Source organism: Rhopilema esculentum, chromosome 7, assembly GCF_057945365.1.
Source record: "Rhopilema esculentum isolate cy_ngs chromosome 7, ASM5794536v1, whole genome shotgun sequence".
Classification (NCBI taxonomy): domain Eukaryota; kingdom Metazoa; phylum Cnidaria; class Scyphozoa; order Rhizostomeae; family Rhizostomatidae; genus Rhopilema; species Rhopilema esculentum.
In genome coordinates this window covers 929,731-954,041 of record NC_142821.1, presented here as the reverse complement: position 1 = coordinate 954,041, position 24,311 = coordinate 929,731, and the positions used below count along the sequence as shown (strand labels likewise).

Here is a 24,311-nt window from a genome sequence, read left to right as displayed (position 1 = left end):
AAACACAGTGAAACAAACTCAACTATAAAATTGAAACATGTTCATGAGTACAATTCTACAATTATTAATAATGGGCTCAAATTGCTTGGGGCATTTTAGAGCTAACTTCCAGTATTGGTTTGTCAAGACCTGGGTTAGTCCACCATATCTATTTTACAAAAACAGCTTATAGCTTGAATTTAATACCAATTTTTCATCAGTTAAATTCTTAAGAAACAGTAAACTTAGTAAGTCCCTAAGCAAAATTGTAATATCACCAATTGAAGGCAATTGTGGCCCAAGCCATGTGTCAATCAATTATTGACCAATCAATTCACGTGTTAGCCATTCATGCTTATTGATTGGTCAATTGATGATCGAAAGATCGTTTAGGCCACAATAATACCTTTCGATTGCCATGAAATTCATTTTTCATTCAACCCCTTCGTTGGTTGCAATCAATCAAAAAAATCACATTCACAAACGAGAAATGGAGTGAAAATGTCGTTATAGCAGTCATGCGCATTATTTAGGATTCCATTTCCTTATTTTCTAATTTGTCAACATTGATTATAAAACAGGTTAAATTATCTCTATCTGTATATTGTCCATAAAATTTATCTAACATTTTCTACACTATTTTCAGGTATAGGCAGGGACGAACTCAACGTACCCATCTAGATAAAGCAATACACTCACATTTACAGTAAACACTCAGAATACGTGTAAAAAGTTTTTTTGGTAAGATACATAATGTTTGAGTTCAATTTTTTTTTGGCAAAAGTGGGCAGAGGAGGCTATGGGCAGCTAAAACAGTAAGCGATGGGGGCTCAAGCAGTGGATAATTATCAGGCCTCTCAGTGTTGAGGTTTAAGTGAAAAATAGTTAAAAAAAACCTTACAAAAATGGTGAATATCGTATCTCTAAGTATTGTATACTGTGTTGCCTATTTTGCTAATTGTTGGGCTTGGGGCTGATACCCCCCCCCCCCACAACTCTAGGCTTTACATTTGGTTGTTTTCTCAGTTTGATGGCTGACGATTAGGATTGTGGCCAGTTACCCACGGCACACCTCTTAGCAATTAACAGAGAGTATACGTTGAAAAATTCCCAATTAAGAAAAGGATTTCGTTAATTAAAGAGAGGATTCGAATGGGAGAAATTTGAAAGTACAATAGCTTGAAATTGGAGGCCTCTTGCAAGTAGATGACCTTAATTCTGTCGATGCCTATAAAAATCTCACTGAAGGTTCGAGATTCGAGAAATGATGAGGGTTTCTCGATCCATGGCAAGCTTCAAATGTTTCTACTGTCCCAATCGAGCTCTTCCTTACAACTTCAACCGTTCATGCAGTTGTCCAGCTTTACAATAGGACCAGACCCGGTTATCATTAAGAGGTCACCAACTTCTTAGTGATAAGCATTATCAGGCTGCCAGCTGTAGGCAGATCGCATGCAGTGTTCTGCCCGACCATGGTAGTTTTCGGAAGGCGACGTATAAATACTGCAATATGACTGTGGATATCCATACACAGAGGACATACCGTTGGCGAGATAGCCGGTTGGCGGCATCGGGTATCCAGCACTCATGGCATGAGCTGGTGGATGGGCCAAAGGCGGTGCAGGGCCGCTTGGGAAGCCGTGCGGCACGTTGGATTCCGGAGAGGCTGGGGAGGAGCTAGGTGAGCGCTCCTCCTTGGAAGTCGAATATGATTCTTGTTCCGGGCTGCAAGATTTAGAAATGTAAGGTTGGTTGGTGGCATAAGGGTACTCCATTGTTCCATAGTTCGAGGAACCTGGTGAATATAAATTAGGATTTTTTTAGAGAGCGAACCTTAATGAAAAATTTGTGTCTTTTCTTTTTATCATATACGATCCTACCCAATCCTGTTCTATTGAAATAATGAGAATTTGTTAGTAATTTGTCATGTCATATAATCCTCATAAATTTTCCATATAATAGCAACGCAGTATTAACGGCAATTTAGTTGAAAAAATGGTAATCATTTTGATATTCAATTCGATAAAATCAAGGTTTTCCGAATAACTGATCTTTCCGAATAACAGCTTTTTCCAAATAACCCTGCATCCGTGTAAAAGAAAAAATGATTCATTGATATATGGAAAGAAATTTCGTTGCATCAGATTTTTATGTATATAAACGAGGAAATTAGGGAAAAAAGGAGCAAGTTGTTAGAAAACAGTAAGACATTAAAGGTATTGTAATTAAGGTATTGTAATTAAGGTATTGCTTTAACAAAATATTGTAGTTATGTAGCCATGGTAGCAATGAACCACCAGAAAAATGCAAAGCCATCTTCCAAGTTTTCAATCTTTAATTGCTACAAGAAAAAGGTGCCGAGGAAGCACTGAGATATGGGCACTTACCGTATATGTCGGAGTATGGTTTTTGTGGCGGATTATACATCGTTGGGCACGTTCTACTGATTCCGGCCATGCTTGACATTGCAGGTTGATAGACACGTTTCGCTGCGTAATATAGGTCTTGCTCGTGGTACCTGTGAGAAGACAAACAAAGTAACAAGGACATGATAGCTTTAAGGGTTAATGAGGTCCAAAATGAGACAAAGTACAGAATTCAAATGCTGTCAAAAATTCATAAGAAACGTGGGAACCATGGTCTTGAATAATATGCTGTTATATATAGAAATTATTGATATCAATGCCATGCTAAATGAATCTGCTTCGATGCTTCTTGCTATCAGTTCTAAATGAGTCTTCTTCTTTGAATATCAAATATACATGTATCCGTGTGACTGCCCTGTTTTGAAATCTCGATCAAGTGTTCTCCGAGCCATACGTAGAAGACGAAAAACTTCGAAAAATTACGTAGCCTTCCTTCGATTGCGCAAGCCCGAACATGGTTGGTAGTCTTAGAGGATGTTCTCTGTTGCAAAAAGGGTACTACCCAAAAACTAGGTCAACAGAACTATTCTTTCCAGGACAATAACAGTATTCAGCAAACAGGCCCTGGACATGCAACTACCAAAAGTCGAATTACTTACAAAAGATATGTAAATAATGACGGCTAAGGATATAAGCAAGATAAAATAAGGTTCTTTACTTTATCTTTAACAGCGGACAGGCTGCTTTTGAAGAAACCAATCGAGCTTCGAGCGGAGTCAAGAATTTATAGAGGGGAACACATTTAATTTGTGGTTTAGTTCAGTGAATCAACACGATGTTCTACATTGGCCTGCACCAGATTCTGCGTCAGCGGAACAAATTAACCGCCAAACCATTAGAAATTCCAAATCATAATTCGCGAATTGACACCCACTTCAACAAATGAAACACCTTTAGATCGGTACTGATCAGTTTTTGTTATAAATCATCGTTATTAATTTGATGTCTTTTCTCAGTATCTTGGTCATCTATCTTTTGGGTTTTCTGTTGAGTATTAAGTCTGCTGTCATCAACTGGAAAGCGAAGAACTTTATTAGCTTTCGTTGCCTCTGGGAAGCGCTTTCTCGTTTGGGTTTTGAAAGATTTTCGGCGAACGCCACAATTATTTAAGTGCCAGGCCAGAAACATTTAGGCTGAGCCAAATAACCACGGATGACACCTTTTTTAGTAAATTGTTACCATGCCAAGACTGTCGGAAACAATTTCAGAAGTTCAATAAATCTCTGCTCTGAAGATCTTTAAGCATCCAAGCGACAAACGTTTGAGCTCAAAAAGAAATGCCAGTATCTCCTGCTGGTTGTATAGTTTTTAAGTTATATCAGAAGCCTGTCTCATAAGTTATATCAGAAGTTATATCAGATCTCAAATTGGATCTTGTCCTTTTTTCAGAGACAAAGTGGCCCAAACACTTCTTTCTGTTACAAAAACCTTTTGTGTAAAGGCTGTCACACTAGGGGTTTTTTCTCTCATGTACCTCTATACTCATGTTTTTAAAACAGGGTTTTTTCTCATTTAATGTACATCTATAACTGAACAATGAGAAAACTGTTGCTTCAGAGAATTTAAGGTACTCAGATACGATTTACCAAGAATTACGGTCATCAAAGCAAGGCTATTGAAATTCAAATACACATTAAGTACATACCTCTTCATGCTCGCGTAATGATCAGTGTTGCAGCCACCTCGAAATCCTTTCGCAAAGGGGTTGTGCTCAATCTTCAGCTGGGTTGTCTAGAATAGATTGTCTTTAGTCAAATCCAGAATAAAGTGAATTCGCATGATATTAATCGCAAAAACGCCAAAAAATCATTAGTTTAGGCAATTGTGTAAAGCATAAACAGACGTTCCACCTCGAGTATAACCATGTGATGGCAATGTCAAACAGTAGATTATCAAATTCCTAGTCAAGAAACTCTTGAACTGAGGGTCTGCAGAACATATTACGTATTGGAGGGATAAAAATTTTTACGGGGAGGAGCATGCTTAAAGCCAAAATAATATAATTTATGCTTTAGATTTAGAACCCGTTTACACTACAGAGAAACAAACGGAACACTTTGGTTCCGTTCTTGAAAAGCGACGATAGGCCTTGCGTTTACACTAGGCATCTTGGTTTCGTGCTAGTTTTGGAACGGTTCCATTCTTCTTTGGTTTCGCTGAAATGCGAAACTCTTTGGTTCCGTTCCCAAATCGTGCTTGTTTTTTCTAGTGTAAACGGTCAGGAACGAAACTGTCTGGTTACGATCTAAAACGGGGCTTTATCTAGGGTTGGGGCGAGGCTTCCTGAAAATGTCAGACGTCATTGCCGCGCCACTGCGCATGCTTCACATGAAAGATCCGTTCTTTTGCTTAAATGTAAACGGGTTCATTTTGGTTCCGTTCCTTTTTGCTTCAGTGTAAACGCGATGAAAAAAGGGGTATCGTGCCCAAACAAGAACGGAACCAAGAGTTCCGTTCTTCTTTCTGTAGTTTAAACGGGGTCTTAATGGTCATAAGTAATTCGTAATTTTTTTCGATAATATTCCTACAAAGATTGCTGGGTTGTTGGCAAGCTAAGAATATGGAGATAGCAATCTATCTCAGAGCAAGTTGAAAATAGTATTAATGTCCGCATGCAATATCAAACAGAAAAACGCAAATCAAGAAAATGTTTTCGAGCGTGTCTAGTAAACCTACCCGAGGATTCTGGTATGCGGTCACAGCCATGAACTCGGTCTCGGTAAACACATGCGTAGTGAAGGTGCTTTTTCGAAGGGCAGTCGGGGAACTGTCGTCTGCTTGCACTATGTGAATTCGAGGCTGATATTTATGCATCGAGTTCAGAATTATCTGAAAATAAAGAAAAAGTGTCAGTAATGCTTGTTTCTCAATATTGCCGCCGAGCAGCAATGATATCTTATGGAAAAAACGTTTTATGATAATCTTTATTCTTAATAAAAAAGATTGTCACATCTACAAGTTGAAGCCTAACTCAGTAGAAGCAACGTGGAATGCCAACATAGCCGAAGAAAATCGATATTTTTCAACGTATATTTTGGTACCTAACCTGTCTAATAGCTTTTGTGAGGTAACCATCCTAAAATACGAATGAATTGCAATGATTATTAGTAACACGAGTTGAAGCTAAATTTTTTGAAAATCTTTTTAAAAATAAAGGGGTGGACTTCGGCAATATAGAAGGCATTGCGGAAAATAGCAAAAACTCTTAACCTCATTATAGAGGAAGTCAATCTTCATAGGCCCCCATGAAATGCATTGCTTTTTCATTTATTTATGAATTTTAAAGCATTTTGCCAAAGTAGGTAAAACGACAATTCTTATAGTAAATTTGGTCATCTGGTCTCACTTTAGCAACAAATAGTGAAAAATAAATAACAAGTTAAATGATTTGAAGCTTTATAGGTCAGGTATGAGTGAAACATGACCTGGTAGAAACACGAGAACTAATTGATCACAAAAGCATTAAAAAGCATTTAGCAAAATATAGAATGAAAAGAAAAAACAAAGCGGCAACAAATGACACGTTTGCTTAATAGGCATCTTTTTATGATATTGAATATTGATGGGACTTTTGTTTGCAGTTATTTCATTTTGATTGCTTTAGTCATCAATGAAAAAAACTGAGAAATAATCAGATGTAATAATCAGATGTAATGAGGGTAGTGTAATAATCAGATGTAAGGTAAAAGTTAATTCAATAAGATTTTTGATGCAGCAAAAGTCTTAAAATCAGAGCTAATTCGTGAAGCATGATCTTCGCAACTTGAAACTAGATCAGAAAGCCCGCTGTCATTTGTGAGGAGCGGACGCTTAAAGTTGAAATTTATTATGTACCATTAAGCTGGAACAGTATCTCGGACGGCTGGGAAAAGTCATAGTTAAATGCCCATCTTACATAGGATATCAACCGACACGTTAAAATATATTTGCTACTTCCGTGCAACACGCTAATTCTTTGATTGCATGTAGACTTCTGATACAATCATGGATTATAATAATACCATCATAACTCGATGGTCGTTATAAACCAAGGCATTTCTCATTGTGACTGGGTGGGAAGCAAAAATGATTCAGGCTTAAAGAATATCTTGAACAAAGGGGTGGGGGTCTTCCTGACTGCACAGAATTTATATATTTCAAGATCCCTGCAATGAGATTCCCTTTAAACACATTAATGAAGGGCTTCCTGTGCTGAAGTCTTAATCAACTCTTAAAAACTATAAGTATGTGGAAAGTTGACCAAATCTGCCATGAAAACCATTCCTTAAGCTAGTGACTCTTTTGAACCCAGTCCGAACTTTAAAGGAACATGAAATCCCTGGGTAATGCCAGTTAAGAAACATCTCACTGGCATGATAAGTGAGAACATCATTTTTTGTCCTGTTGATCTGATATTTATGGATCTTCGATGTGCTCATATTTTGAAAGACGCGAAGGCGTAGACGGAGACCAAATAGAAGCTGTCCGAACATGGATGTTGCTTTGCAAACGTGTATAGCTGACTAATCTTTTTAAAATCCTTTAATTTACAAAATTTGCTAGACCCTTTCTAAGTATGGCGATGTAAAGAACTAATGATTGCTTCAACCTACATGTCCTGATTGGTCGAGGTGGTTATTTGTGAGCTTGATCTTCTGAAAACTGATCACTTGTCTCATGAGCTGTGCACCAGTTGATGGCGAGTCTGGGTGGACGTACAGCCTGCCTGGCATATGGGGCTCTGCTTTGCCTGCTATTGTCCATTCTGAATTGTGGTACTTGTACCTGTTGTCATCGACAGGGACAATATCCATCACAAGAATGTATTTTAGCTTTGGGTTCAGTCCAGATATGCTTACTTTGATCACTGGAAACATCCGCCTGTGAAATATTACAGAATATGTTTATAACTATAGCAGGTAAAAACATGGATAGGATTAATGAAGAACTACAAGTTTCCCTGGTCAAACTGGTCATATTTTTATTAATTTGAAAGACAGTTGTTCCTTCAAGATTACTCGAGTTTAGCATTCGAAACTAATGATTTATCTACAGCTGTATCAAGATTCAGCAGCGTTAAAAACTGGTATATCGCATGGGATACCTTTCCACCTTAGCAATGACCAAGAGGATTGTTTAAAGTGGCCTAACAGAGTAATGGGAAACGATGTATTGACACAGCCTTGAAAATATGACTCCTTGAAGAATTTAGGAGGACATTGGCGAGTGATCGTTTCTGTTACACCATTAATCCTGAAGAAGAACCATTTGTCTTTGTAAACTTGTTTTCCTTTACATCAATCCGCATTTCCCACGATTACCAGTACGCAGAACATGACACAAAGATAACGTCGAGTGGAATTCATAAGTTGACGCCAATGGGAAGCAAAAGCGTGCTAATTTTATGCTTTTAATACTTATTGATAATCCTGACAAAAACCTTTGCCACTTGGACATACTTTCACTTTCATTCAGCCACACAGTCTTGCATAAAGAACAGAGCAATTCAGTGGAGTAAGCAATCAGAAGCGCTTACAAGATGTTTGGTGACATTCTATATGCCGCAAGGCCTTAGAAAGGCAAGGTACTAGAGCAGGATAAAATAAGAGAATCTTCTCTTATTTTCTCTTAAAGTTCTCTTATTTTATCTTGGTACTAGCCATAAGTAACAATCTCTTCTATGACGTCACACGATAATATGTTAAAAGGAAATCAGAATGGTACAATGAAGAGTTGTTTTCAAAAGTCGTCAATATTTGGCTGCTAACTGGAAAAAAACTAGCGAAGGGGAAAGTCTTTTTGAACTTATCAAACTGCAGTCCGAGAAAAAGCAAAATATTACCAATATACAAACCCCTTTATCCATGTAAAAAATTACGAAAATTAAAAATAACATAGTTTTAATGCATCTATTTTTGAGTCTATGGGCGGGCACATATTCATAGAATTATAAGGTAGATAGATGAAAAGTTTCATCGAAATTTGGGAGCAAATTGGCACACCCAAATCCATGGCGATTAAAATTTAGAGAAGTAATCAACGTAAAGGAAGCGGCAGTTACAAAGAAGGAAGATAGTGGTTCATGAAATATCTCCGTGCAAGAAACAACTGCTTGTAGCACAGCCTGATGGCGTCGTTTGCTTAAAACCACATCCTTCGTGTTACAGAAATGATTTGAGGGGAAAACATGAGTCGAATCAGACATGATTTGTCGATGCAAAATAAACGTTCCTGTTCAACAAGAGTTTTACCGCGTAGAGGCCGTGAAAATTCATTGACTTTGGGTAAAAAGTTTGTGAAATAACGGATTAAAATTTGATCGATTGATAACAAATTACAACCAATGCATAAAAAATCTTGAAAAGACTTAACGATGCCATCACACCTTCAGGGTCCTTATCATAAAATACCGTTTTTTGGAAGCCCATAAAACCTAAATGTAAAAGTTTTGCTTGACTGAGAAATCCTTGCTCATACCATTATGCAATATTTGCAAAATTAATTAAAGTTTAACTATGAAAATTGAAGAAGTTATAGAAATTTGAATAATAATAAAAGAAAATTGAGGAACCAAACTCAGACATAAATCAAGTTAGAAATATACAGTGTTTGAAGGCTGAAATAGTCTGCACCAACTGCAACCAACAGAAATTACAAAAAGAAATTCCTGCTGTATAATATGCTTGCGTACGTGTTTTGCACAGGCAATCGTTGTGAAATAGTATACATGTTAATAATGTTTGCCTGACAACTATTTATTTATCTATGTTTTGATATTTCCCTTTCCTTTCAAATTGTCTAGATTTAAAGGACAAAAAAGTGTATAAATCACTTTCTCCTTCCGCAACCGTGCACTGATGTAAACAAAAAACTTCGACAACCATAGTATTGACAACCCTTTAGGAATAGTCTAAAAATCTCTCAAATGTCGGATAGAAAGGAATTTTTTTTCTGTTAAATCGACATATATCGCGAAATGGAAAGCTCTTTGCTTCCTACAATGTGTTCTGTAACTTCTTGGTCTTTTATGATACGTTAGTGGGTTTCTAAAAGTACAATCACTGCCAAAACTCTTGGAACACTTATGATATTTTCAACGTTTGCATGCATCCGTTCCCCTCCCCCCCCCCCCCTTCAAACAATGTTGTCTCACAGCTAAGTTAAGACATACTTTTGTGGCAAACCTTTTTCTACCGATCGCTGTGATAAACTGCATTGTAAGCAACATTGTTTAAGGGGGAGAGGGGGGTTTGTCTATTAGAAATATGGGAAACAAACGAAAAAAGCAAAAAATTAGCAAAATATGTAGGTGTTCCAAGGAGTTTTGGCAGATATTGTAGCTCTTTAGCACTTGCTCTTTAATAAGCTTTAAGAAACTTTGAGCACCAAAATTACAAAATTGAAGAAAATGTTAAGAAACTGATAACTTTTTCTGGGGTTAAGTTCTTATAAAAAGTGTTTATAACTTTGTCCCTGTTACAAATACTTTTGACTTTCATATAATCCAAAAATTGCAAGGTGAAAATATAATGAACACTGCTGATTGTTTCCTTTAACTTAAGCTCTCCAGTCAATATCTCAATAATATAAGTTTAAATATAAATATAAAGGATGAACGTTATTATTACAGAAATTTAACAAGCAAACGCTCGAGAGGCAAACGAAGATTATAGTGCCTTCTATTAAACATTTTCGGATCTACTAATTAATCTGTGCGGGATTATTCACTGTTGAAAATATACTGAGAAAATCTAAGCTGAAAATATGGCAAGATGCAACCGAAACACTTTGATGCAGTTTATTTTATGTACAACAGTTCGACTGGTGAAGATTTGATTCACTGTTCAAGTCCTATAGAAACGTTCCCAATAATTCCTTTTGCTCGTTCAATTAGAAATATTCTCTTCAGAATGATTATTTCAATAAAAAGTTTGAGATAAGTGTACAGAAGATTTAACATTTTCAACATTGTAAATGCACGGACTGTTTCCTGTTACTAGCTTCTTACATATTGCCTTACTTAAAAAAATTACCCAAAGTTGCAAAAACACGGTAAACTAAGGAGGAGGTTGCTGAACAACATTTAGCTTGAATGTCCTGTGTTAGACTTGACATAAATTGTGATGAGCTTCTCAGCAATATACAATGTTTAACCAATATCACGTTCAATCCTATAAAACCATCTTTGGTTTAAAAACATCAAAAATCTAACAATATTTTTCGAGCAAAAAGTGAGTCATCCCGTTAACCACTTTTCATTTTGTAATTTCTTTTAGACAGGTAAAAACATTTTTTTTGACTGAAATTTTGTCTAATTTTTCAAAAACCTGTATTGTAGTGTTTATAACGTAACTAAAAATCTTCTTGAGTTTGAAGCGAATTTTTTTGCAATGCTAAATTGATCATTAATGTAGGTGAATGTGTTGTACGTCGAGTAATGAGAAAAATTAATACAATTAAAAAACGGCTTTGTACACGAATAAAAGATGAGTACGACGTTACAAGCATAATTCTAAATCAGGTCAAATGAAGCTATTCATTGTTTCTGATGCGTTTATAAAAAAATGATCCTTTTCATCATTCCTTTATAATGCACCTCTGTATTAATATGAAGTGATTTAAACCTAAATAGATAACAACCTTCCCAAATAACCACACCATTGGCACTAGCACATTCTGTAAACCTCTTTAATGAGTCCTATTGCGATAGACAGTAACCAGCCACCACACTTGAAAAAGTCAAAATAACAATCTATTCTGATAATGGAATCTTTTGCAACTGTAAAATCCTCTTTTGTGTTCCTGACGTATTTTTCAATATCTAAACTATTAATTCCAACAGTGAGAGAAGTAAGAATTGGAGATCTGAAGTCTTAATACTCTCTGAAATACTGTTGCGTTTTTATTTCCACTGCAAACTGTCATAAACTCCGTTAACCGCGAACCGTTACTATGTAAAAAATTCGACATCTACAAATATCGAATTAGCAGGAAAAACTATTATACTCAAAAATTATTAGAAATAGTTCAGTTTATAATTAGGTATGTGCCTGTATGCACTCTTACCCATCAGATTAAAGTCTTAAATACAATTGACTGTGCTTTTAGCATTTTTAAAGGATATTTTTGTAAAAATTCGTTGGCCGCTTCAAAAATTGTTCCTTGATATTCAGTATAACTACAAACACATATTGCTAATGCCTTAGAAATCTTACCAAACACCAAAATGCAGATATCTAAGTAAATGAAGGAAAACCGTGGTATTGCTCTTTTAGAAATACTAATGAAATATCACTGCCTTCGTCAAGACTTCATACCACCCTTTCAACGAAACATGAAGGCCGTATCTAGTTCGAGTGTTAGGTTTAAAATAGAAAGGTGTTCCATGATTAAAGGGTGAGAGCCACAAGGCCTGTATAGGCTAATAATATCAGAAAGAAGTTTCCTACCCTGGAGTGGATGAGCAAGTGACTTGAACACTGTTCAAATTGGCAAGAATTGGCTGTTAATATGCGGTGCATAGTTGCTAACAACCATGTACAATTAACTCAAGTAGTTGTGAAATAAAATGAACATTATCTTAGTTTCTTAATGAGCTTCGATTTCGATCCATCTTAGCACTTCAATTCAGCGGCCTAGTTGCTGTACAAGATGAAACGAAGCGATAGTTGGGTTCGCAGGATGATATACAGTCGTGTCAAAATTGGCTTGCTCGAAGAATCTTGTTTTTGGCACTGGTTAGCCAAATGCACCATATAGGGATTTAGATAGAATGGGTCAATGCATCATGAGATTGTTAGAGCATCCAGTATCATCCTTGAGTCACCGGTCACTTGGGAAAAATTTAAGATTTGAATGAAGAGAACAATTGCATACCTTCCTGCTTTGGTGATAATCATTTCTGTCCCACAGGCATGGAACTTGTCCCATATTTCCTTATTTTGCAACGTCACTTTTATATTCGGATCCTTGATTTCACCACAGACGGGTATTTTTGAATCCTCAACCATTTCTCCTTGAGCAACCCTATCTTCTGAGATGGTCTGATTCATTACAGTCGTAAGCGTGTTTGTAAATGATTTCGCCAAACCTCCTGACAATGGATCAGGTGAACCCTCGTCTGGCATCTCTGAAGAAGGAATTCAAAACAACAGGTGAGAAGTGGCGAAACGATGGCCGCGCGAACGAATTATCAAGCGGAGAGATACTGGTTGTGCGCACAATATCCTATTGCGCGTTTTGCACGGGCGCCAGATGAGATTATTTGTCTGGCAAATCTTTTCACAGCTAATAACTCTAAAGTTTACAACCAAGATCGGTATTTGAGACGAGTCGCATTCAAGACAGTGCATTAATGTTTTGAGAGCCTCGACTGCGCCTGTTATAAATTGTCACCTGCACCTTGACTTGAAAGCGGTGTTTACATACCGTTACTAGTGGCCCGTGTTTGTCAAGTGTGCCTAGAGAAAGCTTGTACCGTTTTGTTTTCCTTAGTTTTTAAACTTGGTTTTAACTAGGACCAAATTTATTATTTCCTACTTTAGAGGTCCAAATTTTCGCAAGAAATTTCACAACTTTGGCTTCTGAAGCCACGTGCAAGGTAACTGAATACTGATTGGCCAAACGTGTATCTTGTCAAAACATAACAAAACAATCCAGGGTCGCCTCAATACTATTGGTGGATCATGAGGGCGAGGTGTTCTTTGTTTATTTGGGAAAACGGTAAAATGTATAGAAATATTCTTCATTTTTGAGGTCAGAAACAACCAATATGCTGTTAACAAAAATTTTAATATCAAAGCTGCTACTTTTTCTGCCTATGCTTGTGACGTTATTAGCCACGTATTTATGTAATGTTGGGCATGCGCCCGGTTTGTTATGTCATGTTATGCGTGAGAATACGAAATGGAGTATTGAAGTTCGAGTTGAGGTGTTCTTTCGTTGTTATATACCGGATAATCTTACAATGCTGCATGACAACGGAAGCCAAACACAAAGTTTTCCTAAAATTTTCCTGTTTTGTTACAAAATTGAGATGTACTGTTTATCGATTTTTCATCACTTTTTTTACAATCTGCGTTTATTCGGACCGTTTATTCCACTCCATTTATTCTGACCACCGCTTGACCAATTTTTTCAAACTCCAAAACACCGAAGCTTTTTCCGGACCCGCGTCTATTATTCGACTAGAGTACATACACTCTTTCCTTTACAAGAACCCGTTTTGACGTAAGCAGTGCGCCTTAGGGGAGTTTTCAGGCCTCATCTGCCAACAGAATTGCAAGAGACGTCCTTTATTAGCCGACAAGTTTGAAAAATTCACCGAAAAAATGCACCACTAGATTGCAGAAGCTCCTCGCTTTTGAGATAAAATTTCTTTAGGGGGTTTCACAACATTGTTTAAAATTACATTTCGCAGTAGCTCAGGTCACAGTTTGTTAACTGTTTAGAATTTTAGAATTTTGACCAAATAACATAAAAGAACACAATAAAATACTCCCACATGTGCAAAATCAGTTAAATTTGTCGAAGATCGGGTGAGCTATGGCCAATAGATAATTTTAAGTTTGCTAACGGATTACTGTTATTTTGGCTCAATTCATAAAGTTCTAACTGAGACCAAATTAGAGAGGTTTGATTAATTTGATGGGGCCAGAGCTTGTGCTCATCTGGACATATATCAGCCAATTCGAAATATCTTTAAATTGATTTTGCAGATTTAGAGGTATATCATAGTGCTCTTTCAGATTATGGGAACAAATATCAAAAGTTCTAAAAACGCATTTTTGTGACGTCATCATTTGACAACTCAATTTGCTCTTTACCTTTTGACCAATTTTGAGGCTCGTTTCCTTACGAAATTGCATTTATACCATAGTGTGTATACTTCTCTTTATCTATAGTCCTCCTAAGGGGCATCTTTGATGCAAATTCGGGGCAGAATGTTAATGAGAGGATGTTCATGGGGGTTTTCGTGTAAATAAGGTGTAAATAAATGTGTAAATGGAAGAAAAAAGAGGCCCCTCAATGTTTCAAAGGCAATCGATAGACACTAATTAAGCTTGGCCCATCTTTCAGTAAAGATATTTATTGGTTGACTTATATCAATTGACAAATGGCTCAAGCCACTTCGATATTTTTCGACTGCCGTTGGATTTAATTCATCTATTGTAAAAGACTTTGGATCAAGCAATGGCTAACTGAAAACTTCGGTCATTATCGGACAATATCATTTTCTTAACCAACCTAAAAGAAAAGTTTCCATTGCATGTACTTTACGCCTTGTTTACCAGAAACAAATCAGTATATTATTTTACAAAAGTCTTAGATACCAGTTTGATTAAACAAAATTATAACATATTTGTGTTTGACAGTCATTACCTCTGGCAAAGAAACAAAGAGTAATTAAAAAGAATGTAGCAAAAACTTAAATATTTTTCTCAAAAAGCAAAGAATTAGATATTCAATGTTTTAAATGGACATTGAAGTTGCATTCCAGACTTAATCTAAATGTCTGGCTTTCGGTACCATTAATATGTTGCATCAAAGAAACGTTGTTTGTATGAAGAAAGGATTGAAACGTGGCAAAAAGCAAGCACAGACAGTTTACACTAGGGACCCGTTCACACTGCTCTGCTTTTAAATGAAAATTGAGTCAAACCTATCCCTTTTTTGCCTTGCGTTCACACTGCTCTGCTTTGAAAATGGAGCGTTTGAAGACCCAAAATAGTATGGATACTTTTGAGTACCGCGTATTGAGTACGCTCCGTTTTCAGTGTGAACACCAAAAACGGAGAAATTTGAATATGCTAACAAGCTATGTTCATAGTAGCTAGAAGTTGTAGCTAGAAAACTTTGTGCTTATAAAGTTTTTGTTAAATTATGAAAGAAAAGATATGTTTTTCAAATAATTTATTTTTAAATCTTCCAACGACGAACAATTACTAAAAATGAACAACCTGCTAAACTATTGCATCTCCAAGAGGGCGAATTTTAGTCAAATCTCAAACCTGTCGAGAAAATTTCTCGAAATTCAGACTGAAAATGCAATTAAGTTTTTCAAGCAAAGATGGAAATTTTCGTCTCAAAAAAGTATCACAAGTGCTATTTTAGCCTCTGTGCGTACGTTTTGTTTATCAAGAATAAGACGTATGCATTCCAGACAGTAAGGCATGCCCTTGTAGGTGCCTACAGACGCTGTACTGAAGCACTATCGATTGCCGGGAAATTGCTGTTTTGAAATAAAAAAAAGACGGTTCGAGACCTCAAGAAAACAGCGAAATAAGGCATGCAATGCAATTATAAAAGGTTAATTGTGCCAGAATCTTTTGAACTTTTATTTTTATGCTGGAAAGCATGTATTAGAGAGAAAATTGTATGAAATTTGATGAAATTTATCGCTGCGGCCTATCCAAAAACATCGAATAGCGAGGAAAAAAGTTTCTGTTTCCAATGTGATCTTTGGATAAGCCTTGTTCTAAAATATATTTAATCATTCTGGATTTTCAGACAAGCAAAAGTTGGCACCAATTGGTCTTGTTCTTACGTTTAGCACATCCGTAGGTTTCTTTTGGCGGAAGCACTTGAAAGCATATTGAGTAAAAAGGGACAAACCCAGAGGTCAAACCTAGAGAAATAAGGCTGAAGGCATGTCCTGAAATTCTTTTTTAATCAGTTCATGTAAACGGTATTTTAAATGTACAGCAACAAAGAATTTCTGGCCTATATAATATTTCTTATGATCCCTACATTTTTCATCGTGTAAACAAGGTATATTTCTTCGTTGATAATGTCCGTATTACATATGACATAAACTGGTCACATCCACTGAATTTTTATTGTTTCCTTGATTTAATTCCGTGTGACAGTTACAAAAGCTGTGAATTATAAACAATCAACACTCGGCAAAAATGTAAAGATCATGCTTGAAATAACTTACCAGTATTTATGGATGACGAAATGAAATACAGGTCCCCTTAGTTGAAAAATGCTTCAAATTGAAGTAGAGCTTAAGACTGTCTTTGAACAAATTCGTTCGTCAGTGGATAGGTCCATGTTGTGGTTTATCAGAATAACATTCCCGCAACTTTTTTGTGGCATTTCTGCCTTTCCTGTGCCAAAATGCTACGACCATCCAACAACAAAACATTGCAATGCTGAGGTCATAACCAAACAAATAAAATATTGAAGACATCTAAACGTTTTGTCTTTTGTTCTTCGACCGATGTAGCTGCTTTTTTATATGTTGATTGATAAAGTGCGCGAAAAGAGTACCGCTATTTGGGCGTCTTCAAAGCAGTATAGTTTACTTGTTGGCAACTTTACAACACTCTCTGACAGTGGATGTGAGAAAAAAGTCACGAAAAGCCTGTCAATTCAATAGCTCTTTCATAGCACCGTAAAAAAATGATATTTGAAGTCATATGAAAAATACAGTAAGATGAAAAAGATCCAGTTTGCCTTCAGTAAATTACTTCCCAGGATGTCTGATATTTTTCGACCAAGATTTATTCAAAAACACCTATTTAAGAACACATTTGCATAAGAACGTTGCCATCCTCATCTGAAAAAGGAGAAAACAAAAAAATGTGCTTTTGAAACGTTTGTCTCACGTTGACAAAACAGACGGAAAAATATCAGCTTGTCAACTGGGCTACTGAACGTTCCATGGAAAACTTATTTTGCGATCTTAGAAAAAACTTACTGAATGTAAATGTAAATAACAACAGTTAAAATAAGAGCAACATTAAGTACACCCGAGACTCAAGTTATCAAAAAAAATAAGAAAAGCGAGCAACGGCAAAAACTATCTGGTAATTATTAAAAATTGCGCTATTCAAAAATTTTTATTCGTAATATATCATTTACATATACCTATATAAATCTGAGCAAAACGTTTTAAGAAAACGTTGATTGGTCATAGAGGTATCGCAAACAAAGCAACTGATAGAATAGAAAATCAAAGAAATGTATTGGCTGCACCCCGCCTCTTAACTTTTATGACGGCACCCCTGCTATAATATATACTTATATGTTCCCAGTGGTATTATTTCTGCATCATTTTTACCGTGGTTATTGTTATTTGTAATTTGTAACTTCATTGGGAATGTGTTGATGAAAGATACTGGGTTTCAGAAGGATGGAAAGGCAGGGGAAACAAAAAACCTTTTGAGGCCAGCAGATCCACTGGACATTTAATGAATGGGGCCAGCAGATAACATCATTGCAAAACTGCTAGATGAAATGACGACCTAGCTCTACCAAGTATCTGAAACATGTCCTCATTATAGACTCTGGCACATTTTTAGACCTACAAGATCGAGGATTGGTCGTACGTAGAATCACGCTGGACGTAGGACGTACAACTAAAAGATTGGGGGATAGGATTAAAAAAAGTGCTCCTTCCAACATAAGAAACAAAACTGCCCCTCAAAGAGAACAGCCTCCTCGATCTTGTAGGTCTAAAAATGACCGTTAAAACATGTGATTCTGTTATCGGAAACCATCTTTTAGATACCCAGATTGTGCCAAAGTCTAAAACGGCGGTATTTTTAAGATAATTGGCAGCCAATATAACGTAAAATGCCATGACAGTTTGTGGTACCTTTTGTATAAAGATCTATTGCATTTGAACACTGCTATTCTAGAGCTTTCAAAGTACTAGAATCTCTGATATGAATATTTGAATAATAATAATAGAAAGTGTACAGGCAGAACATTCCCTGAAAAGCGGAGAGAAACGGTATTAGGTATGACCTTATAGATAAAAAAGCGTTTTATTGCTACTTGCAAGAAAACTTTTGTTCTATTGTTCTTAAGCTATTTACAAAGTTTTAGTTCATTAAAAGTAATATCTATAAGATAATATAGAAAATACTTTATACCCCATATGTAATATGGGGCGTTGTACAGAATCAATTGGATGATGATATTATCAATGAAGAATACGGTGCCTGAGATAACAAGTGATAATATACAATTACTTCGTTAAATAGAGAAACACTGCCGAACTGCTACAAGATATGACAACATCCGATGCAATTTTTTTCTTTAGAAATAAATACTTTACATAGATTTCCATTCCAAGCAAATAAGAAAAAAAAGAAACATGGCCAGTCTTAGATTTAAAATGAGAAGAGAAAAATGTATCTTGGAAGAAAATTTTCTTGTATCTTTAAAAAAGTAGAGCTGCTTTTACCAACTAACAAATCGTGCCACTCAAATGACATGCATGACTATTTTTTAGTTGTCTTCTACTTCATGTGGGTGCAGAAAAATCTATGTTTAGATAAGAGCAATATTAAGAGCAAAATTAGCTATCAGGTTCTTATAGAAAGGGGAGTGTACCCTATCAAAACTATCAAGTTGGTATGTATTTCCAGATAGAAGAAGAGACGACTAGTAATGCTAGAACTACACAGAGGATAGTGAAGCAAGCTTTAGTAATAGGCATTTGGAAATGGATAACAGGTTTCACTTAGATTGACATTCGTATTTTGATATATTATAGTAATGTTGAAATAGGACCATTCTTTGCATACGAAAATCGTTAAATATTGTGAATCACCAAATAGTCATCAAATAGTCAAGATGTAGTCATCAAAAGAACAGAAAAATTTATGAGAAAAGGAAGTTGAGTCCTTGTCCTATAGAAAGGGCAAAAATGGCACTTTCTTCTATGTCCCCTTTCCGGTGTCGCTTGTGACAGCAATATATAGATAGAATCAACGTAAGATAGAAGACATCAAACATTGAAAAATATATTGAAAGCCCTCGACGGCCTATCATAAAACTTACAAGAATGATAAACATGTTTCCAATAGCTCGACTGTCGATAATACGAGCCCCTGATAGCTCGACCCGTTTTTGCATGTCTTTTGGGCATACGAACTTTTGGGAATACGAACTTTCGTTAGCTGTAACAATTTTCATCGCTCCAAAGAAGGGTTGAACGATTTGAGCAATACTTCACTTCTCACAAAGTTTTTCATTGAAAAGCCAATAATGGTCGCATTTACGAAAGCTAACACATATCTAAAAGCAGCTAAAGTTTGTTTGGAGAGGAAACGAGCCCCCACTCCTTGGATCCCCCTTAATACGGCCAGGTTTCTTATCTCATGTTTTTCTTATGATGTTCTCAGTCAACCTTCTTGATTAAATTAAAATGGAGTAGAAAAAAGTATCAAATAATTCACGAGACTTTTTCTGACGTGATATGAAAGGTTATCAGCCTGCGCCCCAGTCCACAAATGCTGCCGGGCACAGTCTAATGTTTTGTTGATGATATGAAATGAACCATAAATGGATCCTTATGCACCAAACAGGTATATTGACCAAATATATAAGAAAACAAAGCTCTTGATGAGATCGTACTGTAACAAAATCTACAGAATTGATATATATAATCTTTGCTGTTAATTGTCACGATGCTGTTTCTTACTTCATATCTAACATTTCAGTATGCCATGAAGCATATTGCATGAAAATTGATTTGAACAATTTTTTTGCGGTACAGAATTTGAAAATGGCTTTGTAAAAAGCAAACATTTTACGACATACTAAAAGCTTTTTCGTCTGACACTCCTCAGAGCATAAAACGTCAGAATAAGGTTCCGAAAGAACACGATGGAAAATATATACCCAGTTGTGGATCGAAATAGGCCAATAGAAAATTGATAAGAAAATTGATTTAGACCGGATAAGAAAATTGATTTAGATGCATAAGAAAAGTATGTACCGGAAGCTCTTGATACAAATGAAATTAAGTACAAAGAAAATACGTTGATTTGAAAAGGAACAGATTGAAACTTCATTATCTGTGCCAACCCAGAATGAAGTGGAAAAAGATCTTTTGCTCCGTAGCACCTCTTTAAAAAGAATACTTTGGTTTTTACTGCGCCTTAATATTAAGAAAAACTTAATATGTGATAGCGAGCCTAAAATTATTCCCAAAACATTCATCATAAAGAACACCAAGTGTAAATTTATAAGAATTTAGAGCTCAAATCTTTGTTGCTGTATTTCTTTAAGTTGATAATATTTAAGGAACTGAAATATTCCAGCACGTTACCTCTGAGCATCGTTTTTCTTGTATTCCCAAAAGACACGAATAGATAAATAGTCAAATTATTGGTCAAATTCGAGCCTGGCTATTATTCTTAATTGATTTTTTAAATTTCCCAATTTTCGTTTAGTTACAGGATATGTAAACATAATTTGTTTGGAAAAGAATGAGAACAATTTTTTTAGAAAGTTTATCTATAGACGTCAGTTGATTGCTCAAGTCTTGAAGACAATATTTGATAGAATTACTTCAAATAGCTTTAAAGAGACGTAAATTTAATGAAATTATATAGATTTTTCAAAAGAAATACTGTTCGGTTTGCACTGTCGTACATAATAAACACGAAAATATCAAAATATTGTCCACAGGTTTCGCAAAGCAGCATTGTTTGCCAAAGCTTTACAACTGATAGAGTTTTTACAGCCCAATGCACTTTTTTAATCAAACATAGATAACAATTTGTACTTCAAATATAGACTACATAACAGCTCCCTGATATATAACGAGCAATTCTAACATCGCTTTAGCCGACAACGAAAGTTTCTACTTGAAAGACAGACAAATGTACTTTTTCTAGATCTTTTTGCATGTTTGGCTTATGAATTTACAGCCAAAATATCCCCAAACCTTTTGGTTTTCGAAATAGGAACTCTCAGAAAAATGTTGCAGGGTGTTTGATACAACATTCCCATTTTTCGGACCCATCGCCACAAAAACACTTTCAAAAAGACGCTACAATTTTAGTATAGAGACACAACCAAACCCGTTCCGTTCATTCAATAATTTTTTAGCACCCTTTTTAAAATTCAGCGAACAATGTCGTCAACAGTAGCTTATCGTTATTGTAAATAAAGGGGCGCTATGTTATAGAGAAGTTAAGTTAATTATGGGGATGCCAATCTTGTTTCCTTTAAATAAAGTCGGTAGTTGGACTTGAGCAAACTGTGGACAGCAATCTCTAATTCCAACCAGCAGGGTTCGTTCCTCTACATTTCGTCAATGACATCAGCTTCTTGCGAAAGAAATAGCGCCTGTCAATGCTACAATAGACCCACAGAGGCAATTGTTGGACAAGTTGTAATATTTGCCGAGGAACCTTTCTCAACGTTGCCTTGATTAGTGCGAAAATGCTTATTAGAATGCTGATTTTCTAGGGAAATGAATCTTGATTCCATACCCTCAAAAAAAGTAGGCGAGGTTCACTCGCAATGCAACTCTGAAAACGAACTGTTGATGCCTAAATAAAGGACGTTTGATGTACCTTGCAGTTGCATTGCGAGTGAACCTTATCAAAACTGTATAGACGCTTAGGAAATGGTTTTGATAGATGGTTTTTTATCATAGTTACATGCAAAAAAATAAACAAGTTGCTTGGCTTTGTTATGAACTATTTGGTTAAAGCTGTTTACTCGCCTTGTTTACATGAGATCTCCTCAAAACCCTGGAATCCTTCGTCTCTTGCAAGGGTGATCACATCACTGTGCTCCGCGGCTCCTGAAGAATCGTTCATCTCTTTACTTGAGCTCATCATCCTTTCCAAGAAATATTTCTGATATCCACTCTCTCGTCACACGGTTGATTTGAAAACAGGCAAAATCTGGAGCATAAGCAAATAAATTTCAGTAATGAGGCTTGAAACGATACATAGCAATTATTATGAAAACGAGATCAAAGGGTTATCTTAAACTTTCTAAACGGTAAAATTAATCACGTCCTTGTTCATTAAAAAGGGAAACATACCGAAAGCATGGGCGAGTGACACACTCCAAAGTGTCTATGACTTGGTAGAAACTGAGAACAATCACATTTTTAGCTTGCGTTCTTTTACTAAAATAACAGACGCAAAAAGGCCGCTCTCGTCTCTTATTGGCTCTTTTGTGCTCCCTAGGTGCTGAGCAGGCGTCAGCGCCGTTTGACTACTACCGTCTGGCGGTCCCTTTGATTAACTCTTCGCACCTCTTTAGTATTGCTAAAACTATCACGTGACATAAGTCGTAATGTTTGACTAGACCATGTTTGACTAGATTCGTTTCGAACTTTATCGCTTGCATGCTTATTGAATCAAGACACGTGACATGTGATTTGGCGCCTTCACAGGAGCAACTTGAATAACGGAAAAGTAACAATGCATCAATGACAATACACAGAAGTTCGTTCTCGCCTCTCCATTTTCTAGAGTCACATCTTTCTGATGTCTGAGTCCAGGCTAATCTTTCAAGTGTATATAGAGAGGAATATTTTGATAATAGACACATTATCTTTTAAAAAAGAGAGGTTTGCATAAAAACAAAATTATCAAAGATAGATCCTTCCCTATCTTTCACAACAACTTCTATTTTCTCATTGTCAGTTCAAACACTTTATGTTGAGATATTTTGTGACGTCGTTAAGGTAAAAAATAGAGAAATAATTGAAGAAAAACAGTAAAATGTAGTTGACAGACATTGCTCTTACTGAGATGTCTAGAAAAGACGTTAAAATCCCCTGTCCCTAGGAACATGTCGAAACAAGTCCTTAATTTGGCTCACTCTCGCGCCATTCCTCGTTCTTCGCGATGTCGTTCGTGAATGCGCGGCCCTGGAGGAGGACTGTAGTATGATCAATTTACTTAAAAATCGATAACCTATGGTGAACACGAACGGAACGTGCATATACTTTATATGTAATCCTGACCTTTTGACGTGTATGCGTATGGCCGTTTCGCATACGTTTTCCATTTACAGCGTGTTTCTGACTTAAGAAAAGCATGATTTTTTAAAAAACTCCTTTTTAATATTTATTTCATTTTATGCTTTTACATTGAATCGAATTTATCGATTTACGATGTTCCTACTACATTGTTACATACATGCATTTCATAGCATTATTTTATATCAAAGTGCAACTCTTTAGGTAAATTATTTGAAATTTTACAAGCTTTTTTAGAATCTAATTTTCAGATAAAATCATATTTTCTGTGACTTCCCGTAAAATCTGAATGGCTAGACAGTGGTCATATGGTTCATGATTGCATAATAGAGCATATTTGTGAGCTGCTATGCTCGATAAAACTTTGTTGGGAAGAGCAAGTAGAAGAAATGATTTAGTGCTTAAATCTGTTCCCTTCTGTCTCGACATTAAAAGTATCAAAGTCAATCATTGATACAAAAGTATTTAAACTCTTAATTCCTGTGTATCATACAAGCAACAATGATGGTTGCCTTTCTCTTGGTTCTTCTTTTCCCTTTAAGTGAGACAAAAAAATGAATACTTAGGGCAAACAAATTTATTAGCAGGTGTCCTACAGAGGCAGCTGTATAATAGTTCAGATTTATAGCAAGAGATTAAAAACAATCTTTCTAGGTTCTTTTGAGAACCTATCGAAGGAGCCTTGAAAGATATGTCCAGCCTTCTTCTACCGAGCCCCTCTCCACAAGCTCCTCTAAGACCTCTATATATTAAGACCCCAGCAATTTGTCATAAATAGACGTTTAAGACAAATTCAGGGGTATGTTATAGCTTATGTCAGGGTTGAAGGGTCACAAAAAGGGGCACTTCAGCAAAGTTTTGTAAAAGAAAATAGCAAAAGTAAAAATTTGCTACTTTTTGCAGCCCGTTTGGGCTCCCTGAGCCCCCTAGCATTGCACCCTGGTTTATGATACTTCTGTGCCTAATATTTTTTATAAGTTAGTATTGAAGTCTATCAGGAAATAACTATTTAAGACATCTATAATAAAAAAATCCTTTGGCGTGACATTAAATGTCACTTCGACCTTAAGCTGTTTTTGACCTTAATTTTTTTTGTTTGGTTTCTTTACTTATTGCGGTTTCCAAGAAAATTGCAAGGGATTTGAAAACAGACTTCATCAAAAGGATAGAAGCGT

At 36.0% G+C, this 24,311-nt stretch overlaps 1 protein-coding gene across 3 annotated transcripts; it reads right to left on the bottom strand.

The window, feature by feature from the left end:
- Positions 1-22: 22 nt before the first annotated feature.
- Positions 23-22,343, bottom strand: LOC135683854 (T-box transcription factor TBX5). 3 transcript variants are annotated; one of them, XM_065199231.2, is made up of 9 exons: positions 22,189-22,343; positions 21,862-22,045; positions 12,261-12,513; positions 6,998-7,265; positions 5,452-5,481; positions 5,082-5,234; positions 4,051-4,136; positions 2,367-2,497; positions 26-1,774 (listed from the first exon to the last, which is right to left on the bottom strand). In XM_065199231.2, exons 2-9 carry the CDS (start codon positions 21,977-21,979, stop codon positions 1,389-1,391), a joined length of 1,425 nt encoding a protein of 474 aa, XP_065055303.1. In that variant the 5' UTR covers positions 21,980-22,045; positions 22,189-22,343; the 3' UTR covers positions 26-1,388. The 3 variants fall into 3 exon arrangements, with proteins under 3 accessions (XP_065055305.1, XP_065055303.1, XP_065055304.1); XM_065199233.2 differs by lacking the exons at positions 21,862-22,045; positions 22,189-22,343 and adding an exon at positions 16,324-16,956 and having other exon boundaries at positions 23-1,774; XM_065199232.2 differs by lacking the exon at positions 5,452-5,481 and having other exon boundaries at positions 27-1,774.
- Between the last annotated feature and the right edge of the window lie 1,968 nt (positions 22,344-24,311).